This window comes from Phocoena phocoena, chromosome 1 (assembly GCF_963924675.1).
Source record: "Phocoena phocoena chromosome 1, mPhoPho1.1, whole genome shotgun sequence".
NCBI classification, from domain to species: Eukaryota; Metazoa; Chordata; class Mammalia; order Artiodactyla; family Phocoenidae; genus Phocoena; species Phocoena phocoena.
The window spans coordinates 65,614,773-65,631,346 of record NC_089219.1 but is presented as its reverse complement, the minus strand read 5'-3'; the positions used below and the strand labels follow the sequence as shown (position 1 = coordinate 65,631,346).

The following is a 16,574-nucleotide window of genomic DNA, read 5'->3' as shown; positions in this document are numbered from 1 at the left end:
TATCAGTTTCTGGAAATACATATATTTTTTTTATTTGGAAAGTATTCCCTTGTTTCTCCTTCTCTTTTTTTTTTTCTTGACTCTCTGTATTGCTTTCTGTGCATTAGATAAAACAGCCATCTTTCCCAACTTGACAGAATAGTCTCATGTAGGAGATGAGCTTCATTAATCAGCCCAGCCGAACCTTCTGGTTCTCTCAAATCTTTGTGATTGTCCTAGCCACCATAGTTAGTTTAGTGGCTCTTAGTAATTGAAGGTGTACCTAGACCTGTCAGGGTCCCAAAGCGGAGGATCACAGTCAGAACCTAGATGCCGGTTGATTAGATGCTAAACCCTTAAGCAGCAGCTGGGAAAGTATGTAGATTATCCTTTCAGGGAGAAACTAGGAGGTGGCTTTTGCCTGCCCCCTCTGCACTGAGCCAGGATGTATAGCCATGGTGGTGGTGGTGGTGGTAGGGCATTCCTTTACCATTTAAAAATGGATTCTTTGTTTTCTACAGTCCTGTGAGACTCATTTGTGCAAGCCCTATTAGAGCCACACAAAGCGGGGACCATGACTCGGGCAGCAGCTGCAGAAACTGGGGCACCACACAGGTGTATAAGCTCCTTCCAAAGAAATGTTGGTGACCTGCTCCCCCTGGGTCAATGTAGGATCATAGCTAGCTCCAAGAGTGTGCAAACTAGAAGCTGGAATTTTAGGCACAAGATTGTAAAGTGCGCAGTCAATCCCCTCCCAGGAAGACACTGGAAAATGGGCGTTTTTGCCTGCTCCGTCTTTGCTAAGCCTGGGGGTATAGTGATTGCTAGCATATGTGCCTGTTAAGAACTGCTTCTTTGTTTTTTATAGTCCTGTAGAACTTGTAGAAACAAGCCCCTTTGGCTATCAGAGCTAAGTGTTTTGCGGGGTCTGTCTCTTGGGTGGGAGCCTTAAAAGTTGGAATCCTTGATGTGCTGCCCAAACCCTTCACTCCTCAGGGAGAAGCTGAGAGTTGGGGGTATTGTCCTGATTGGATGGTGTTGTACCAGGGGTAGAGTTTATGGCGAGTGTGTTTCAGCCTTTCCTACCATTTCAACGTGGGATTTTCATCGTTGCCTGATGTGTAGGAGTCACTCAGCTTGTTTCTGGATTTCTCTCAGAGGAAATTGCTCCATGTGTAGCTGTACATTCAATGCATCTGGGGGAGGAGGGAAGTTCAAGAACCTCCTATGACACCATCTTTATCCCTCCTGCAAAGGATTTCATATACATTGCTCTAAAGAACATATATAAATGGTAAATGAACACATGAAAAGATCTTCAATATTAGTCATTAGGGAAATGCAAATCAAAACCATAGTGAGGTACCAATTCATACCCATTAGAATGTCTAGTATCAAAAAATGAAAAATAACAAATTTTTGTAGGGTGAGGATAAATTGGAACACCTGTGCATTGCTGGTGGGAATGTAAAATCACCACTGATTTGCCACTGTGGAAAACAGTATGGTGATTCCTTTAAAAGTCAAAAATTTGATTGTCATATGAGCCAGCAATTCCACTTCTACATATATACTCAAAATAATTGAAAGCAGGGACTCAAACAAATACTCGCACACCAGTGTTCATAGGAGCATTATTTGCAATAGCCAAAAGGTAGAAACAACCCAAATTTCCATTAACAGATAAAAGAATAAGCAAAATGTGACATATACATACAATGAAATGTCATTCAGCTCTAAAAATAAATGTAATAATGAATCTTGACAATTTAATGCTAAGTGAAATAAGCAAGACACAAAAGGACAAATATTGTATGATTCTACTTATATGAGGTATCTAGAGGAGGCAAATTCATACAGACAGAAGTATGACAGAGGTTACCAGGGACTGGGAGAAAGGGAGAATGAGGAGTTATTGTTTAATGGGTACAGAGTTTCTATATGAGATGATGAAAAGTTCTGGAAATTGATAGTGATGGTAATTTCACAAAATCGTGAATGTACTAAATGCTACTGAATTGTACACCTAAAAATGGTTAAAATGGTAAATCTTATGTATATTTCACTGCAATTAAAAAAGTTTTAAAGCACACTTAAAGTTTTACTATATTTTTTTGATTCCTAGAGTTTGCAAATCATTAATAGGTTTAAATATCTCCTTCTCATAGAGGCCCAGAACAACATTTCTAAATTCCTAAAATGCTGCCTGAGATGCTGTTTCTGGTGTTTAGAAAAAGCAGTAAAGTTTTTGAACAGAAATGCCTATGTTATGGTAAGTAGCTTATTTTTATTTACTAAACTGCTTCTTTGCAAACCCAAACCCCATGTCTACGTTTCCATCTCTAAAGCACTTGTGCATCAAGCAGTTGAATTTATCACCATGTTGTTATAAGAATTTGTGAATCCAATGCATCATTCAGGGCTATGTTTTCCTAGTTGAGACAGTAACTTAACTGTAGTTCATTATTACCTTCAATACCTTTTTGGAGAGGGAAAATATTATTTACCTTAGAAGTATAAAAATGTGCTAGATTGAAAATGATTTTGTTTGTATTTGACATAGTTTAGTGGGAGGAAAGCTTACCTAGTCTATGTTTCACTGTGAAAAGAAAATATTCTTCTAATTCCGGGATTTACATATTTTTAAGGAAGGGTCTATTTCTTTTTATGATTCTTATTTTGAAATGTGTGGGAATTGATAATGCATAGCTGAATTTGTTACTTATTTCCTATGGAAATATGGAGGCTTCTAAAGAGATTTTTTTTAAAATAGGGGATCCAAAAATATTATTCTAAAATTTAGCAGCTACAGCCTTATAACACTCACATATTATCACAGTGATATAGGGTCTGCATGGGTGATTCAAATAGTTATGGACATTCAAAGAGTCATTAATATACCTCCAGTGAGAATATTGTATTGAGCCTTTTAATCAATAAAGCAAGTGTATTGGAAGGCACTGGGTTTCCTGAGAGTAATTTTTAATGTGAACGCTACAACATTTAACCCATTCAGCAACAAACCATAGCCAAAACACTTCAAAGACAGAAGCTGTGTCCTGGGATTTGAGACGAAGACCTACCTGTTTGAAGCTGTCTAATCCCCATGGAATTTAAGGCAAATAGCAACCAAAACATACCTTATTGTCAATGACTCTGAGAGTTGTGCAGAGTTGAGGACACACACTGCCCAAGCCTCCCATGAACCCAACTGTTGGAAAAAGGAAGGAGAATAACTGTGTGGGTGACAGAATTAATTCATGTTCCTGTCACTGGATTGTCTGTTGGTCTTGTTAAATTACGTTACTGACTCCAGAATAATATCAACTGTCTTCCTCAGATTGCAATATATGGCAAAAACTTCTGCAGGTCAGCGAGAGATGCTTTCAATCTGCTGATGAGAAATATTTTAAAGTAAGTAATCAGGTTGAGCATGGCAGTAGATGATTTGGTGAAGCTTTAGCATCCATACTTCACATGTTGGTGGTCTTATTAGACATGAATCTTATCTTTTATTTTAATAGATTTAAATCTTCTACTTCACACCATTAATTTCTTCATATGTTTTAGAATTATTGCTCCCATCATCCACCTATGCCTTTATACCCACTGGCACTTATTCATTTTTATTATCCCCTACGCTCAAGAAATTCCCCACATGAACATTATCATCATGTTTCTGACTATTCCCCCCTCCCAAAATTGACAGAGTCTGAGTGAACAAAATCAGAGAACCAGTGCAGCCATCCTCAGGATTCAGGGTATCCATAGTCCTCGAATTAGAGAGAGAAATGCTGACACCACCAATAGCACCTGACAGCCTTACAATGCCATCTTCTGTTTACTCCATTATAAATAAGTCAGAAAATCATGCCTGGGTTCTAACTTCATTTCTTGCATTTAACAAAGGCCAAATAAAATTTCAGCAAAGACACATCAAAATGAACTCGTGAATTATTTACTCTCATAAATTTCTGATAACAAATATAATTTAAACACAAAATTATACTTTCTTTTTTCTGATTCTCAGAGTTGCAGTTATGGATAGAGTGACAGACTTTGTACTAATCCTGGGGAAGATTCTAGTTGCTGGGTGTATAGGTAAGTAGTAGTAGTAGTAATAGTAGTAGTAATAAGTTTAACATGTGCTTAGAAAAACTTCTTTACTACACAAACCTATGTTCCTTTGCAAATGCACAATATACATGTTCTGCCTTTTCACTGTAGGTGTCCTGGCCTTTCTACTCTTCACAGAAAGACTCCCAATGATTATAGCAGGACCAACATCTTTAAATTACTACTGGGTACCTTTGCTGGTAAGAGCTGATGTCTTAGTAAGTTTGGGCTGCTACAACAAAAATACCATAGACTGGGTGGCTTAAACAACAGGGATTTATTCCGCACAGTTCTGAAGACTGAGAAGTCCAAGATCAAGGTGCCCACAGATTCAGTTCCTGGTGAGAGCTTTCTTCCTAATTTGCAAAGGGACACTTTCTTGCTGTATCCTAACATGGCAGAGAGAGATTTCATCTCTCCTGTCTTCTCTTATAAGGGCACTAATCACATTCACAAGGGCTCCATCATTGTAATTTCATTACTTCCTGAAGGCCCCACCTCCAGATGCCATCACTTTGGGGATTAGATTTCAACATATGAATTTTGAGGGGACACAATTCATTCCATAGCGTCTGGGTAACATTGACTCTGATTTATGAGAAATGGCAAAATAAAAAAACCAAAAAGGAATAGGAGAAATAATGATAGCTAACATGATTGGTCTTACTTTGAGGCCAAGCCTCATTCTGCTTTAGAGCTTGGGTCCCTTGGAAGCAACCCCTGAGACAGAGGATTGCATGAAGAAGGCTTATTATGAAGTGCTCTCCTGAGATACACTTGAAAGGAAGTGAGGAGGACAGGACCAGGCAAAAGAAGAAGCTGATCCATGCGTTAATTATAGCTGAAGCCTCAGACATAATTACAGGAAATTCTGACAAAGGGACTAGGCCTCTGTATGCTGCATCAGGCAGCCGTTGGCCAGGGGTTGCCCTCTGAATGATGGTGTAACCTTGGGTGAGGCAGTTCCCTGCAAGAGCAATTCCTAGTGAGCAAAACAGCTGAGTCATCAGCAGCCTACATACATTCCCAACAACTAGGGGATAGATGTGGCAGCTGGAGAGGACCTGGGGGGAGTCCTGCGAGATCTATTACAGTATATTAACTCACTCAATCCATGTGTCATAAATACCATTATTACTCACATTCTCCCCTTCCCCACCAACAATCTTATGTAGGAAGCCCAGAGACGTTAGGTGATTTGTCGAGTGAATGCCTGAGCTGCGATTAAACCTAGGCAGTGTATGGTCTTAACTCCTACGCTTTACTGCCTCAGTGTGCAGGATCCTAAATCTGGGATGTTTTTGGTAGGCATTGGGGATAGTGATAAGAAAATTGGCAGGTAAACTAGTATATTTTGTTTAAATCCCAGTACAAAGGCACTCAAAAACTTTATCACTGAACTTTTTACATTCCTATATTGAAATCTTTTCCAACACAGAGTATTTCAAAGCGTCCTCATCATGATTTTATTTAAAACTGCATTATTGTTCTTTTGGACAAGTTAATGGCATCTTCATTCTCTTCTCTGCTCGTTTACAGACAGTCATGATTGGATCTTACCTAATTGCACATGGATTCTTCAGCGTCTATGCAATGTGTATTGAAACAATTTTCATCTGCTTCTGTAAGTTTTCAGTATATGTGTTTTCCCCCTCTGGTGGATAACCAAAAGATGAAAAGGTTAAGACCCAGTCTTTTAGCTGGCTTGTGGATTTGCTACGACCTGGCTGAAACTGCAAAACAGTTTATTTGGAAAGAGACATTGTCTAGTAGATGCTTTATAAACGTTAAAGGCTGAGAGATGGAGTTTGCAAAGCACTGGAGGGTCAGGCATCATGGCATGGTGTTAGCATGAAATTATTTTAATTTCTTAATGTTTTCAAATTTATAATAATGATTGGCTTCTGTTGTGCTTTATTAACAACTGAAGACATAACTGGGCTTTGAGGCTGGGCTTTGGGGACTCTGAGGACAGCCTTTATACCTTCTGATAAAGCCAAGCTGGCAATGGTTTCAAAGACACATAGGGCCAATTCATACTGGGTAACACGATGACAAATAGATAGGATTCATAGAGAGGCGTGTTTAGGAAATGGCTAGATCAACTCTGACGCATAGTGTTAAAATACTTCAATAGAGCTTTCATCACTGACTTCTTCACTGTGCTTCTATGTGGCCTGTGCACCTCACGTATGCAGAATGGATATGTTTTCTATTAATACCTCAACTTTTTTTTTTTTTTTTTTGGCGGTACACGGGCCTCTCACTGTCGTGGCCTCTCCCGTTGCGAAGCACAGGCTCCGGACACGCAGGCTCAGCGGCCATGGCTCACGGGCCTAGCCGCTCGGCGGCATGTGGGATCTTCCCAGACTGGGGCACGAACCCGTGTCCCCTGCATCGGCAGGCAGACTCTCAACCACTGCACTACCAGGGAAGCCCCAATACCTCATCTTAAAAGCCCTGGAGAACCTAGTGCCCATCAGGAGCTTGATCTGTCCTTTCCTTCAACCTAGATAAAGTAGGGTCAACAGGTGAAAGAACAGAACTTGTTAGCGCTACAACTAATACCCTCTGAGAGATTATTTCTCTGGCACGTTACTCTTAAGAGAAGCAGAGAAAACATTCTATGACAGGGCATTACTGAGTGATCTACTTGTATAAAATGAACAGTTTATTTTTTAGTGTAACTCACAGCACCAACTGCATGCTGGGGTCAGGAGAGGAGATATATATATATATATATATATATATATATATATATATATATATATATCCCTAAAGATACTAACTTTAGGGAGATATATTGAAGGAAAAAACCTTCTAGAAAATGATTTGGTTTTTTTTTTCTGAACATTTAACAAATCAATTTTCAATAACTGGACAAATTAATCAGGAGAATTTTGTGTACAAGTTAGCTCTTCCTCTGGCTATAAATGGAACTGGAATGTTTAATCTTTTCCTAGTGCTTCAGTGGTTTGTCAGGAAAAGCCATCTACAAAATACCACATGAATAAACTTCAGCTCAGATGTGAGGTGGAAGAAGGAGCATGGGAATAAGGTAGCTTAAGACACAGAAGAGACAGAGATCTTGAATGTTCAGAGGTCTCTCCTTTCATCTCAAATGCTAATCATGGGAATGAAACTGGGAGAGCCCACTGGGATCTGCCTGATTCTTGTAACTGAAAAGTTTTCTCAAAATGTATCCCGGGAAATGTTTAGAACCTATCAGTTTCCAATCTTTGGCAAATCTTGTAGATTTTAATTTTGACAGTAGATTTTAAATTTGAGCACTAAGAAATGTTTTCCACTCATCTATATTACTAATTGCCAACTTCTTGAAAAGCATGTATAATTTCAGCCTTATTTAACACATTGTGTGTTGAATGTGAATAGTTTCTTTTGGGATGTTCTTGTCTTTGATAATAAAGAACAAGAGAAGCCAAATTGTATTTTTCTTCCCTCTGCAGCTGTTACTATGGGCAACATCTAACTTTGGAAAATTTTTCTTCTTAAATGATACTCGAAGGCAAATTATGATTGTGTGGAACTGTACCTTTTTAAAAAATATATACCGCTTTATACCTATTATCTTGACTGCCAGAAAACTGGTGATTTAAAAAATGCAAATATAGAGACATAGCATCCTTTCCACATTACAAGGTGATGAGAATTCTGGTCCCAGGATGGGAAAAAAACAATAGTTGTAGATGATTACTTTCATTATTATGTGATTGATTGATACCACAGTTCCTACCAATCCCTCAAAAGTAATAATGATATAAACATACAACATATGATATGTGATATAAGATATAGAAATATGATTAAGGAAAAAAGAACAAAAATGTTCAGCATCTATCATGTTCCCTTCTTAGCTTTTCATTTTGTATGTGGGGAAAGTCACTGTGAAGTCTAATGTAAAAATCTAATAAACCAATAATCCAACCATTCCTAAGAGAGTATGATGAAAAATAACTTAGATTTATTCCATAAATCTGTGATTGTGCTATATGGTTTTATATAATATTTCTTATCCTTTATTTCATAATAAATAAAGGCTAAAATAGCATAACATTTTTAATATACTAGTCAAAACAGTTTCAAGTTGCATTTATATATTTATTGAGATAGATATTATCAGCTGTGAATTATATGGATCTGCAGGAAATTTAATTCCATGCAAACTTCTCCTTGCTTCTCAGCATCATTCTCATGTTTGTCTCCAACCACCCAACAGATGTGTGCTCAGTGAATATCCATCATTTTATTATTAGCCTAAGCAAAGCAGGAATATAAACTCATGTATTACAGAAGTCAGCAAACACTGTATTAGCTTTTGAATATAATCTGAGGTAAACTACAAGGATTTAGGACAGGACACCGCTTAGTTAAGTAGAATGAGAACTGAAGTAGGTGTCAAGAGACTGGGTCCTCACCTCATCCTGTTGCCCCAGAGCTTTCAATTTCAGGAGAATCATTTTACATCCCTGGGTCTCAGTTTCTTCATCTGTAACATGAGGGTGTGAATTACCATTAAAACAGACTTTGAACTCTGAAATTCAATTATTCTCTACATTTATCACACCATACTTTTTATTCAGCTTCATCTCAGAGGATGTGGCAATTTACCTCTCTGAAATGAACAGTCGTTAGAATTTAAAGATAACACATTTGAAAGGACATAAAAGATCTTATTAACCTTTAAACTATCAAAATAAACCTCTTTGGAGTGGGTGGGATTTAGGAAGTTTCAGTGCTTCCTGGCAGAGGTTGAAGCTTCTTACTTTGACCAGCATCAGCTACTTAACTGCACTAATTTGTCTTATATTTGACTTTCTAACACTGCTTTCTCTGATTTTTCCCTGTTCGACTCTCCAATTTATAAAAATGCATATAATTGTTCTGCTGCTGTTGCTGCTTTTGCCTGCTTTGGCTGCTGCATATACAGGTGAAGATCTGGAAAGAAATGATGGATCTACAGAAAAACCCTACTTCATAACCCCTACCCTGCACGGAATTCTGAACAAGAAGCAACTAGTTCCCCAGAAGCAGAAAGAGTAGAAAAGCTCCAAACAGTGCCATTCATTTTTAAGTAGAAGTTTTGTAAATTAGGTCATTTGTATTTGAAAATGATGCTTTTAAGTAATGTGAAATTTCAGTGCTTATTCCTAAAAAGCGAGAACTTGGTACCATCTGAGGTATCAGGCAATTGATGACAGTAGCCTCTGTGAACTAGGATACTTTATAGTGGTCCCAGCTGAAGAGCGAGGTGTAAATGTCACACATTTTTTTAAAGTCTATAGCTGAAAGTGTTTCCAAAACTTTTATAACTTGGCATGCTGTTTCCCATTGCAGCATTTTGATAGCCTTTCTTTTTATAAATGTATATTTGTAAAGCGTATTCAGGAAATTTTTGAAAGCACTATAAATGTGTAATCAATTAGCCATAAAAAGATTGATTTATAGTTAACCAGCATATGGTACTAAATTTGTAAATATGGTGCTATGGTTATATTTATACTGTTCAAGCTAGTGGACAACATTCTAAACTGTGATTAAACTTGTATTAATGGTTCCCTAGGAAGTATATTTCAGTAAGTGATTCGAGACCATAACAAACATATAGACGTTAATGTTATACAGGTTCCATAGGCTGCATTACTAGGTAAAAATTACTGTGGAACCTTCATAGACCATTTTGTTTTAGTGAAATTATATTTATAGTGAAGTTGAATCTGAGTTCTGGAAGGTTACTTCCAATAATATGAACTTCTGGCCACCATGAAAATATTCTGAGCAGAGCTGAGATGGCCACATAACTCATGCCATTTGTCTGTAACCCAAATAGAGATAAATCCCTATTTTCCTATGCCCATCATATAGAAAATGGGTATGGATCCGTTTCAGAAGAGTGATTATATCTGTTATGAGTTTCTAGATTAAAGAGATGATGTGGCTGTTTTCTATAAAAAGTTTAATTTTAGCTTAACTTTCAGTGAAGAAAGAGAAAAGATAAGAAAGACACTTCAGATTTTACCCTAAGGAAATATTAGCCCTCCATAGGTACCTCATCTTGTACCTTTACAAGAGGCATACTGTAGGTTAGGAAATCTCTTCCTGAAGGGTTTAGGAGGAGAGTTACTTTCATACTCCACCCTTGCTGGCCAGAGCAACAAACCAGGCTCTGGCGTAGCAAAGCATGAATCAGACACTCACGTACTTTGCCTATCCATCTCCTGTGTGCAAGTGCGTATGACATGGCAAACAGTGTAAAAATGTACCCTAAAAGGAGCATTGAATCAATAGTATCCTTTTGGCTTTTACACTAAGTTTGTGTATAAGGATTATTTATGTCTTGACAGAAAGGAACATGTTGATCTAACATTTTGATCTGCTATATGATCCATGTATCCAAGAAGAGAGTCAGAAATGTATTACTGTTATAAATTAATATAAACAGTAATTTATTTAATGACCCTGAAGTGTGGGAACCTAGATTTAGACTGACTTCATAGCAGCTTAATAGCAAGAAGCTAATGAATAGGGGAGATTTTCAAAATATTGGTCCTTCTATGGCCACCATCTTGCTCTTGGCTTACTTTCTTGAGATGACTATAATCAGAAGTGTCATTTGGCTTCATACCTTGGCAAATACTTTCTTCACTCTCATGCTCCTTGAAGTATAATTCAGAGAACAGCGATAACTTATCTTTCTAGATAGTTATTATTTTATTATTCAGTAATACAGGGTTCACAACAAAAATCTAGTAAAATGGTTACCTCTAACTTAAGTATTGAAAAATTATAAGGAATAAGTCCCCTTTTAGGAGTAGTTGAAAAATTCATAATGATGAAACAATTTTAAATTTTTTGTGTACGTATCAGAATCACTCTGAGAAATTGTTATAAATATTGATACCTGTGCTCCCCACCCCAAGAGATTCTGATATAAGTATTTGGGTGTGGGGCAGCTTGTGAATTATTATAAAGTTCTCTAGTGATTCTGATACACATAAAAGTTGGAAAATCACTTGCATAAAATATAAATCAACATGTGTGCAATCATTTGCCTATTTTTTCCTTATAAGCCTGGCTGTTCTAGGAGTTAGAAAATTGAGAAAGACAAAGGAGATTAATTTAGAGAATTCTAACAATCATAACTTCTGTATTTTAGATTCTTGGTACTAGATGGGGGCCCATGTTTTAAATGCTTAACATTTAAATCTGCTGATTAGACCAGAAAATTCTCCACAGTAAAAGTATTCACTGAACTATATGGAGATAGATACATTCTAAACTTGGCTATATTTTAAGAATATAACCCTGGGTTGCAAAATCATAGGAAAAGCAATGTCGTTTGGTTCAATATTCTTAATAAATATTCTTTAAAGACCTCTAAGTATAGAAGTTTTAACTATATTATGTGCTTACTTCTAGTTAGAAAAATATTTTTCATTAATTTCTTCTTTGTATAATTGAAATATAGAGAAAAATGAGTTGAGAAAAATTTAAAAGCCACTTTCTTATAAAGAAATTAAGGTAATAACTGAAAAAACAGAGCAATACTTCTCAAAATTCTGGGTTCAAAGATTTGAAATATATTGAAAATTTACAAATCTTTAAAAAAAAAAAAACTGTACCACCTAAATTGTTGCTCAAAAAACAAAAGCAATCTTGAACTAATATGGTAACTTAGAAGGCAAGTTGAATACATCATACTTTTTAGGAATTTAAAGGTGAATTTAGAAATTCCTCATACATCTTGTTTTTTGTGTAGTTACATTTGCTCTCTAAAAGAAGATAAAACTTATTTCCTTAATCATGCAGCTGAGAGGCACGTGCTATTGGCAGAATCAGACCTGGTACACAGAATGAGATAATATCTTATTGATATAATAACAAGGGCTGATTGTTTTCTCATAGTTATGTTTACAATAATGTTGATGCCAAACTATGCTGTTTTTTAGAATAACATTTTGAACTGCTGTGAAGCAAGTATGCAGCAGATGGCGATGTTACTTCTCTTACAGTTTTGCTTTGATATTTACCCTGTGCCATTCTTCCTCCTAGTGGAAGATTTAGAAAGAAACGATGGTTCTGCTGAAAGACCCTATTACATGAGTCAATCTCTGCTGAAGATTTTGAACGAGCAAAATGCACAAACTAAGAAGCAGTAGAAGTGCAAACTCTGGTCATCCTGCAGCGGTGTTACCTTTCCCTCATCTGCTGTGTATGTGCTACACTTGTTTCATAAGTGCTTTGTGTATGGAACACTGTATTCACGACCTTGTTGGCTTTTATTTGCATGTTTTATACCAAAGCTTATACTGTAATACGTGAAGCCATCAGAAGTTGCAAGGGAATTGTTAATAACACGGAACATTTTTTATACTAAGATCTTTTGTTTTGTAATTCATTTTTAAATAGAATGGCTAGGACGTTTTGAAAATGCTAGTGAATATGTTAATATTGTTTTAAATATTAGATTGAAAAATGATACATTATTTAAATTGGTAGCTCCTAATATATTTTTAAAATTACAACTAAAAGACTTCTGCAGGGAAAATTGGTAAACAAAGTAAAACAGAAGATTTTAAAGTTTTCCCCACTCCTGTTTGACAATAAATCGGTAAAAGGAGCGCCACACTCCAGATTTTGCTCTAAGTATAGACTGTTTCCTATTAAACAAATTGTCAATCATCCAGCCTTTACGACTTAGTCCTCTCTGACAAAGTGCCTTACTGGCTGTTTAATATTACCCAGCTTTTGTGGGCAAGTTTACACACATTGTTAAAAAAAAAAAGAATCCTGCAATGTTTAGTGATTAAAACAAGTCTTCTTGCATTTGTTTTTTTCTTAGCTCACTGGTTGAAAACATTTGTCATTTCAGTATGTTTGATATCCTCACTATATAGACTACATTTTGCAGCATAAACAATTTCCCTTGCGCCTAGTGGACATTCATGAATGTGTACTACACGCAAGAAAAAAACCTGAAAGGACACTTGTTAGGTTTGTTTTTTTACTAAAAGTGAATTTAAAATGTAATCTTTTCTATGATAGATATTTGAAAATACAATAGGTATAAGACTACATTTCTCAGTGTTTTACACAGATTGGAAAGGGAAACTTGAAGAAATTACAAAGGGAAACTTTACCCCTAGAAAGGGTGCTCACAGATGTCATGTACTGAATAGCTCCATTTTAAATGATTGTTTATTATCGTCAATGAGTGTTCTATGTATGTTATTTCCATTTTCTAACTTTTGATATGAAATAATCAGTTTATTCATGTTACTTCTTATTGTGCTAATATGAACAAGAACATAATTTCTAATTCAATTTTAAATAATTTTATTAGTACTAACTTTAAAGAAAATGATTTCAGTTTGTTACTCAGTGTTACAGAAAGAGTCCATAAAACATTCACCCTAAGGGAATGTCAATCAATCACACAATGATAATTTGTGAAAGCTTTGAGAATCTATAGTAAGTTCCTAGCAGTTTATCTACTATATTTAAATGTGACTTTGGATATTCTTTTATGCCAAAAACGAACTCATATGAGCACAAGACAGTCTGAGCTCTATAGTCAGTATGCTTCTGCTGTGCAGAAATATTAGGAACATATTGTCTAAATATCTTTGATAACTAAACTGTTTAATATTTAATGAAATTTGTTGTTACTCATTGTTTTAAATCTATTTGTTTTTTCTTCTAATAAAGATTTAGATAAGAAAAAGCTCTTTGCTTTTTTATTTCTTTAAGCTAGAAAAACCCATCTATCATCATGACAAAATCTCCTCTGTATCAAATATCTAGGTTTTTTTTTAAATCTAGATTTATCTTTAAACTTGTTTTCCACTTTTTTTCTAGCTGTGCACTGATTGATTGCCAAACCAAATAACTGAAGCTGATAATTTATACAAAGTAAATAAGTCAAAGCTAAATGGATAAGAAATAAGAGTTTTTTAAAAACCCAAACAACAGCCTAAATTAGTTAGTTGGTCTTTGTTTTAATTTGCCAAAAGTTTGCTCAGTCCCACATTTGGTTTGGCCAACATTCATAAGAAGCAAATCACATCATTTTAAAGGCAGGGATAAGTTTACAGAATATAAAAAATGTGAACACAAATTAATAATAATTTCTAAGGCAAGATTAAATGTCCCTATCGCTGGTTTAGCTCAGGCTAAAAATTTTCTTAGGTTCAGATATTCCTTAACAAATCTATGAGTCTATTTTAAAATTGAATTAATTATATGTTTTAAATCTTCAAACTTACATTTTTCTTTAAAATTTAATAGGTTTCTTTAAATGAAAACATAAATGTTGCCGTTTTCAAGGTTGTTTTAAAATGTCCTATATTGGGACTTCCCTGGTGGCGCAGTGGTTAAGAATCCGCCTGCCAGTGCAGGAGACACAGTTTCCAGCCCCGCTCTGGGAAGATCCCACAGGCCCCAGAGCAACTAAGCCCGTGCGCCACAACTACTGAGCCTGTGCTCTAGAGCCCGAAACAAGCCACAACTACGGAAGCCCACGCGCCTAGAGCCCGTGCTCCGCAACAAGAGAAGCCACTGCAATGAGAAGCCCGCGCACCACAATGAAAAGTAGCCCCCCCCTCGCCACAACTAGAGAAAGCCTGCGTGCAGCAATGAAGGCCCAATGCAGCCAAAAATTAATTAAAAAAAAATACATAAAATGTCCTATATCTAATAAGATGTTTGTTAATATAGCTACTGGTTCTTTTCTTATTTAAAATAAAAATATCATTTGGTTTCCAGAAGAAATCCAAACCTGCTTTATATTTTAATAAGTCCCACTTTTAGATGATAAAGCACTGATCATATTTGTAAATAAACTGTTTGAAATTGGACTGTGACTGATTTGATTTTTCTATGTGCCTAGAAAGTTTTAAAAAGAGTTTGTGAAATCACACTATTAAAGGTTCTGTGGGATCATCAGGCGTAATGCAAGTATTATTTAAAATAATATTGGAAAGCAGGCTGTATGCAACAATTCCTTATTTTTCTTTTACTATATAGTTGACCAGCAATCATTCCAATGTATGTTCTTTCACTTTTACAAGTGGTACCTCAGGAAACTGCTCTTAAACGCTAACCAGGCATAGCAATTATCTTTAGTATTATCTGGCTCTGGATGCTTTATAAATCAGTCTTTGTTGGCATAAGATATGGGGACAAAATTGAACAAAAATCATTATTGCAGACCATGGATATGAAATGGTGTTGACATTTTTTCCAGTTTCTTGCAAATATTATCCGTAGATGTTTGCAAATGTTTGTATTTTAAAAACATAGCTATATGATTGTAAGAACACAATTCAATAAATCATTGATGAAAAGAAATATCTTACCAATATAGCAAGAATAAATTACTTCTCCAAAATTACTTTCCATATACCATGTTTCTAGTCTTGGGGCTAAAATGGGTATTGATGATTTCTCTCAGGACCTAGCTTCATTGCTAGTGAATCAAAACCCAGAAAACAAAGCCAACTCCCATTAAAACAAATGTAAATTCATTTATTCATGAAAACTGAGTACCACTTTATGCAAGACTTGGACATCAGGATGATGTCACAGTCACGGACCCTCTTAAAATTTATCAGGCCAAACTGAACTGTTCTTTCCCCCATTTATGACTTTCCAATTGCTCAAAATGAAACAGCCAAAATAGTACAGAATCTGGCAACATCTTCTCTAATGGCTTCTGTGCTGGGACGAATGGGGACTGTTATGTGACGCATTTAAAAGCAATCAATTCAATTTTACTATTTGAAGTCACTAGGTATTTTTTTTTAACACCTTGGCTCTTTTTTTTCTGTCCTTTTTTCTACTGTATGATTTAGAACAATTTAAGCAAATGGATAAAACAATCTTGTGAACAAAGTAAAATGCCCTTCCACCGATGACTCAAAAACACGGGCGTCTTCATATTCTGGCCCTTTACATGGTACTAAGAGCATCGTGTGTTAACAAAGGTGGGAGAAGCTTATCAAATGAAAAGATGTTTTCATTTTGCATATAAATTAAAGTGAGCCTGGACTTGATCACTGTTAGAGTAATCTTGAAATTTCCACATTCTTCCAGCCAAATGAATGTGTGCTGCTGCATATGTGTAAGCAGTGCACAGAAAGAAAATGAAGGTAAGATGTTGGGAAAAGCACTGGTGTTCAAGGAGAGAACAGAAAAAGCTAAGGGTATATAAAAATATATCTCTAACAGGATCTAAGAGGGCAATGTTACAGAAAGCAGGGTGCCTTCTGAATGCAAGTCATAAATCTATTGAAAAAAGAAACAACACATTTGAAGCCAGTAATTAAAAATATTTTTCAGTTTTCTGGTAAACAGCTTTGAAGCAGACTATGTTACAGTAAAACTAATCACATAGATGTATTTAGCCCAAACAAACAAAAAAGAATGATGTCTCAACATGACTTATGATGAAGGGATTAAAA

The 16,574-nt window shown here is 35.9% G+C and overlaps 1 protein-coding gene across 1 annotated transcript in view; it reads left to right on the top strand.

The window, feature by feature from the left end:
- Positions 1-12,272, top strand: part of SLC44A5 (solute carrier family 44 member 5) — a 103,129-nt gene extending 90,857 nt beyond the window's left edge. The window contains exons 16-21 of the mRNA XM_065886383.1: positions 2,148-2,251; positions 3,320-3,393; positions 4,010-4,080; positions 4,207-4,295; positions 5,635-5,719; positions 12,166-12,272. Of these exons, the coding sequence (XP_065742455.1) occupies positions 2,148-2,251; positions 3,320-3,393; positions 4,010-4,080; positions 4,207-4,295; positions 5,635-5,719; positions 12,166-12,272 (530 nt within the window). The remainder of the gene's footprint in view (positions 1-2,147; positions 2,252-3,319; positions 3,394-4,009; positions 4,081-4,206; positions 4,296-5,634; positions 5,720-12,165) is intronic.
- Positions 12,273-16,574: the final 4,302 nt, after the last annotated feature.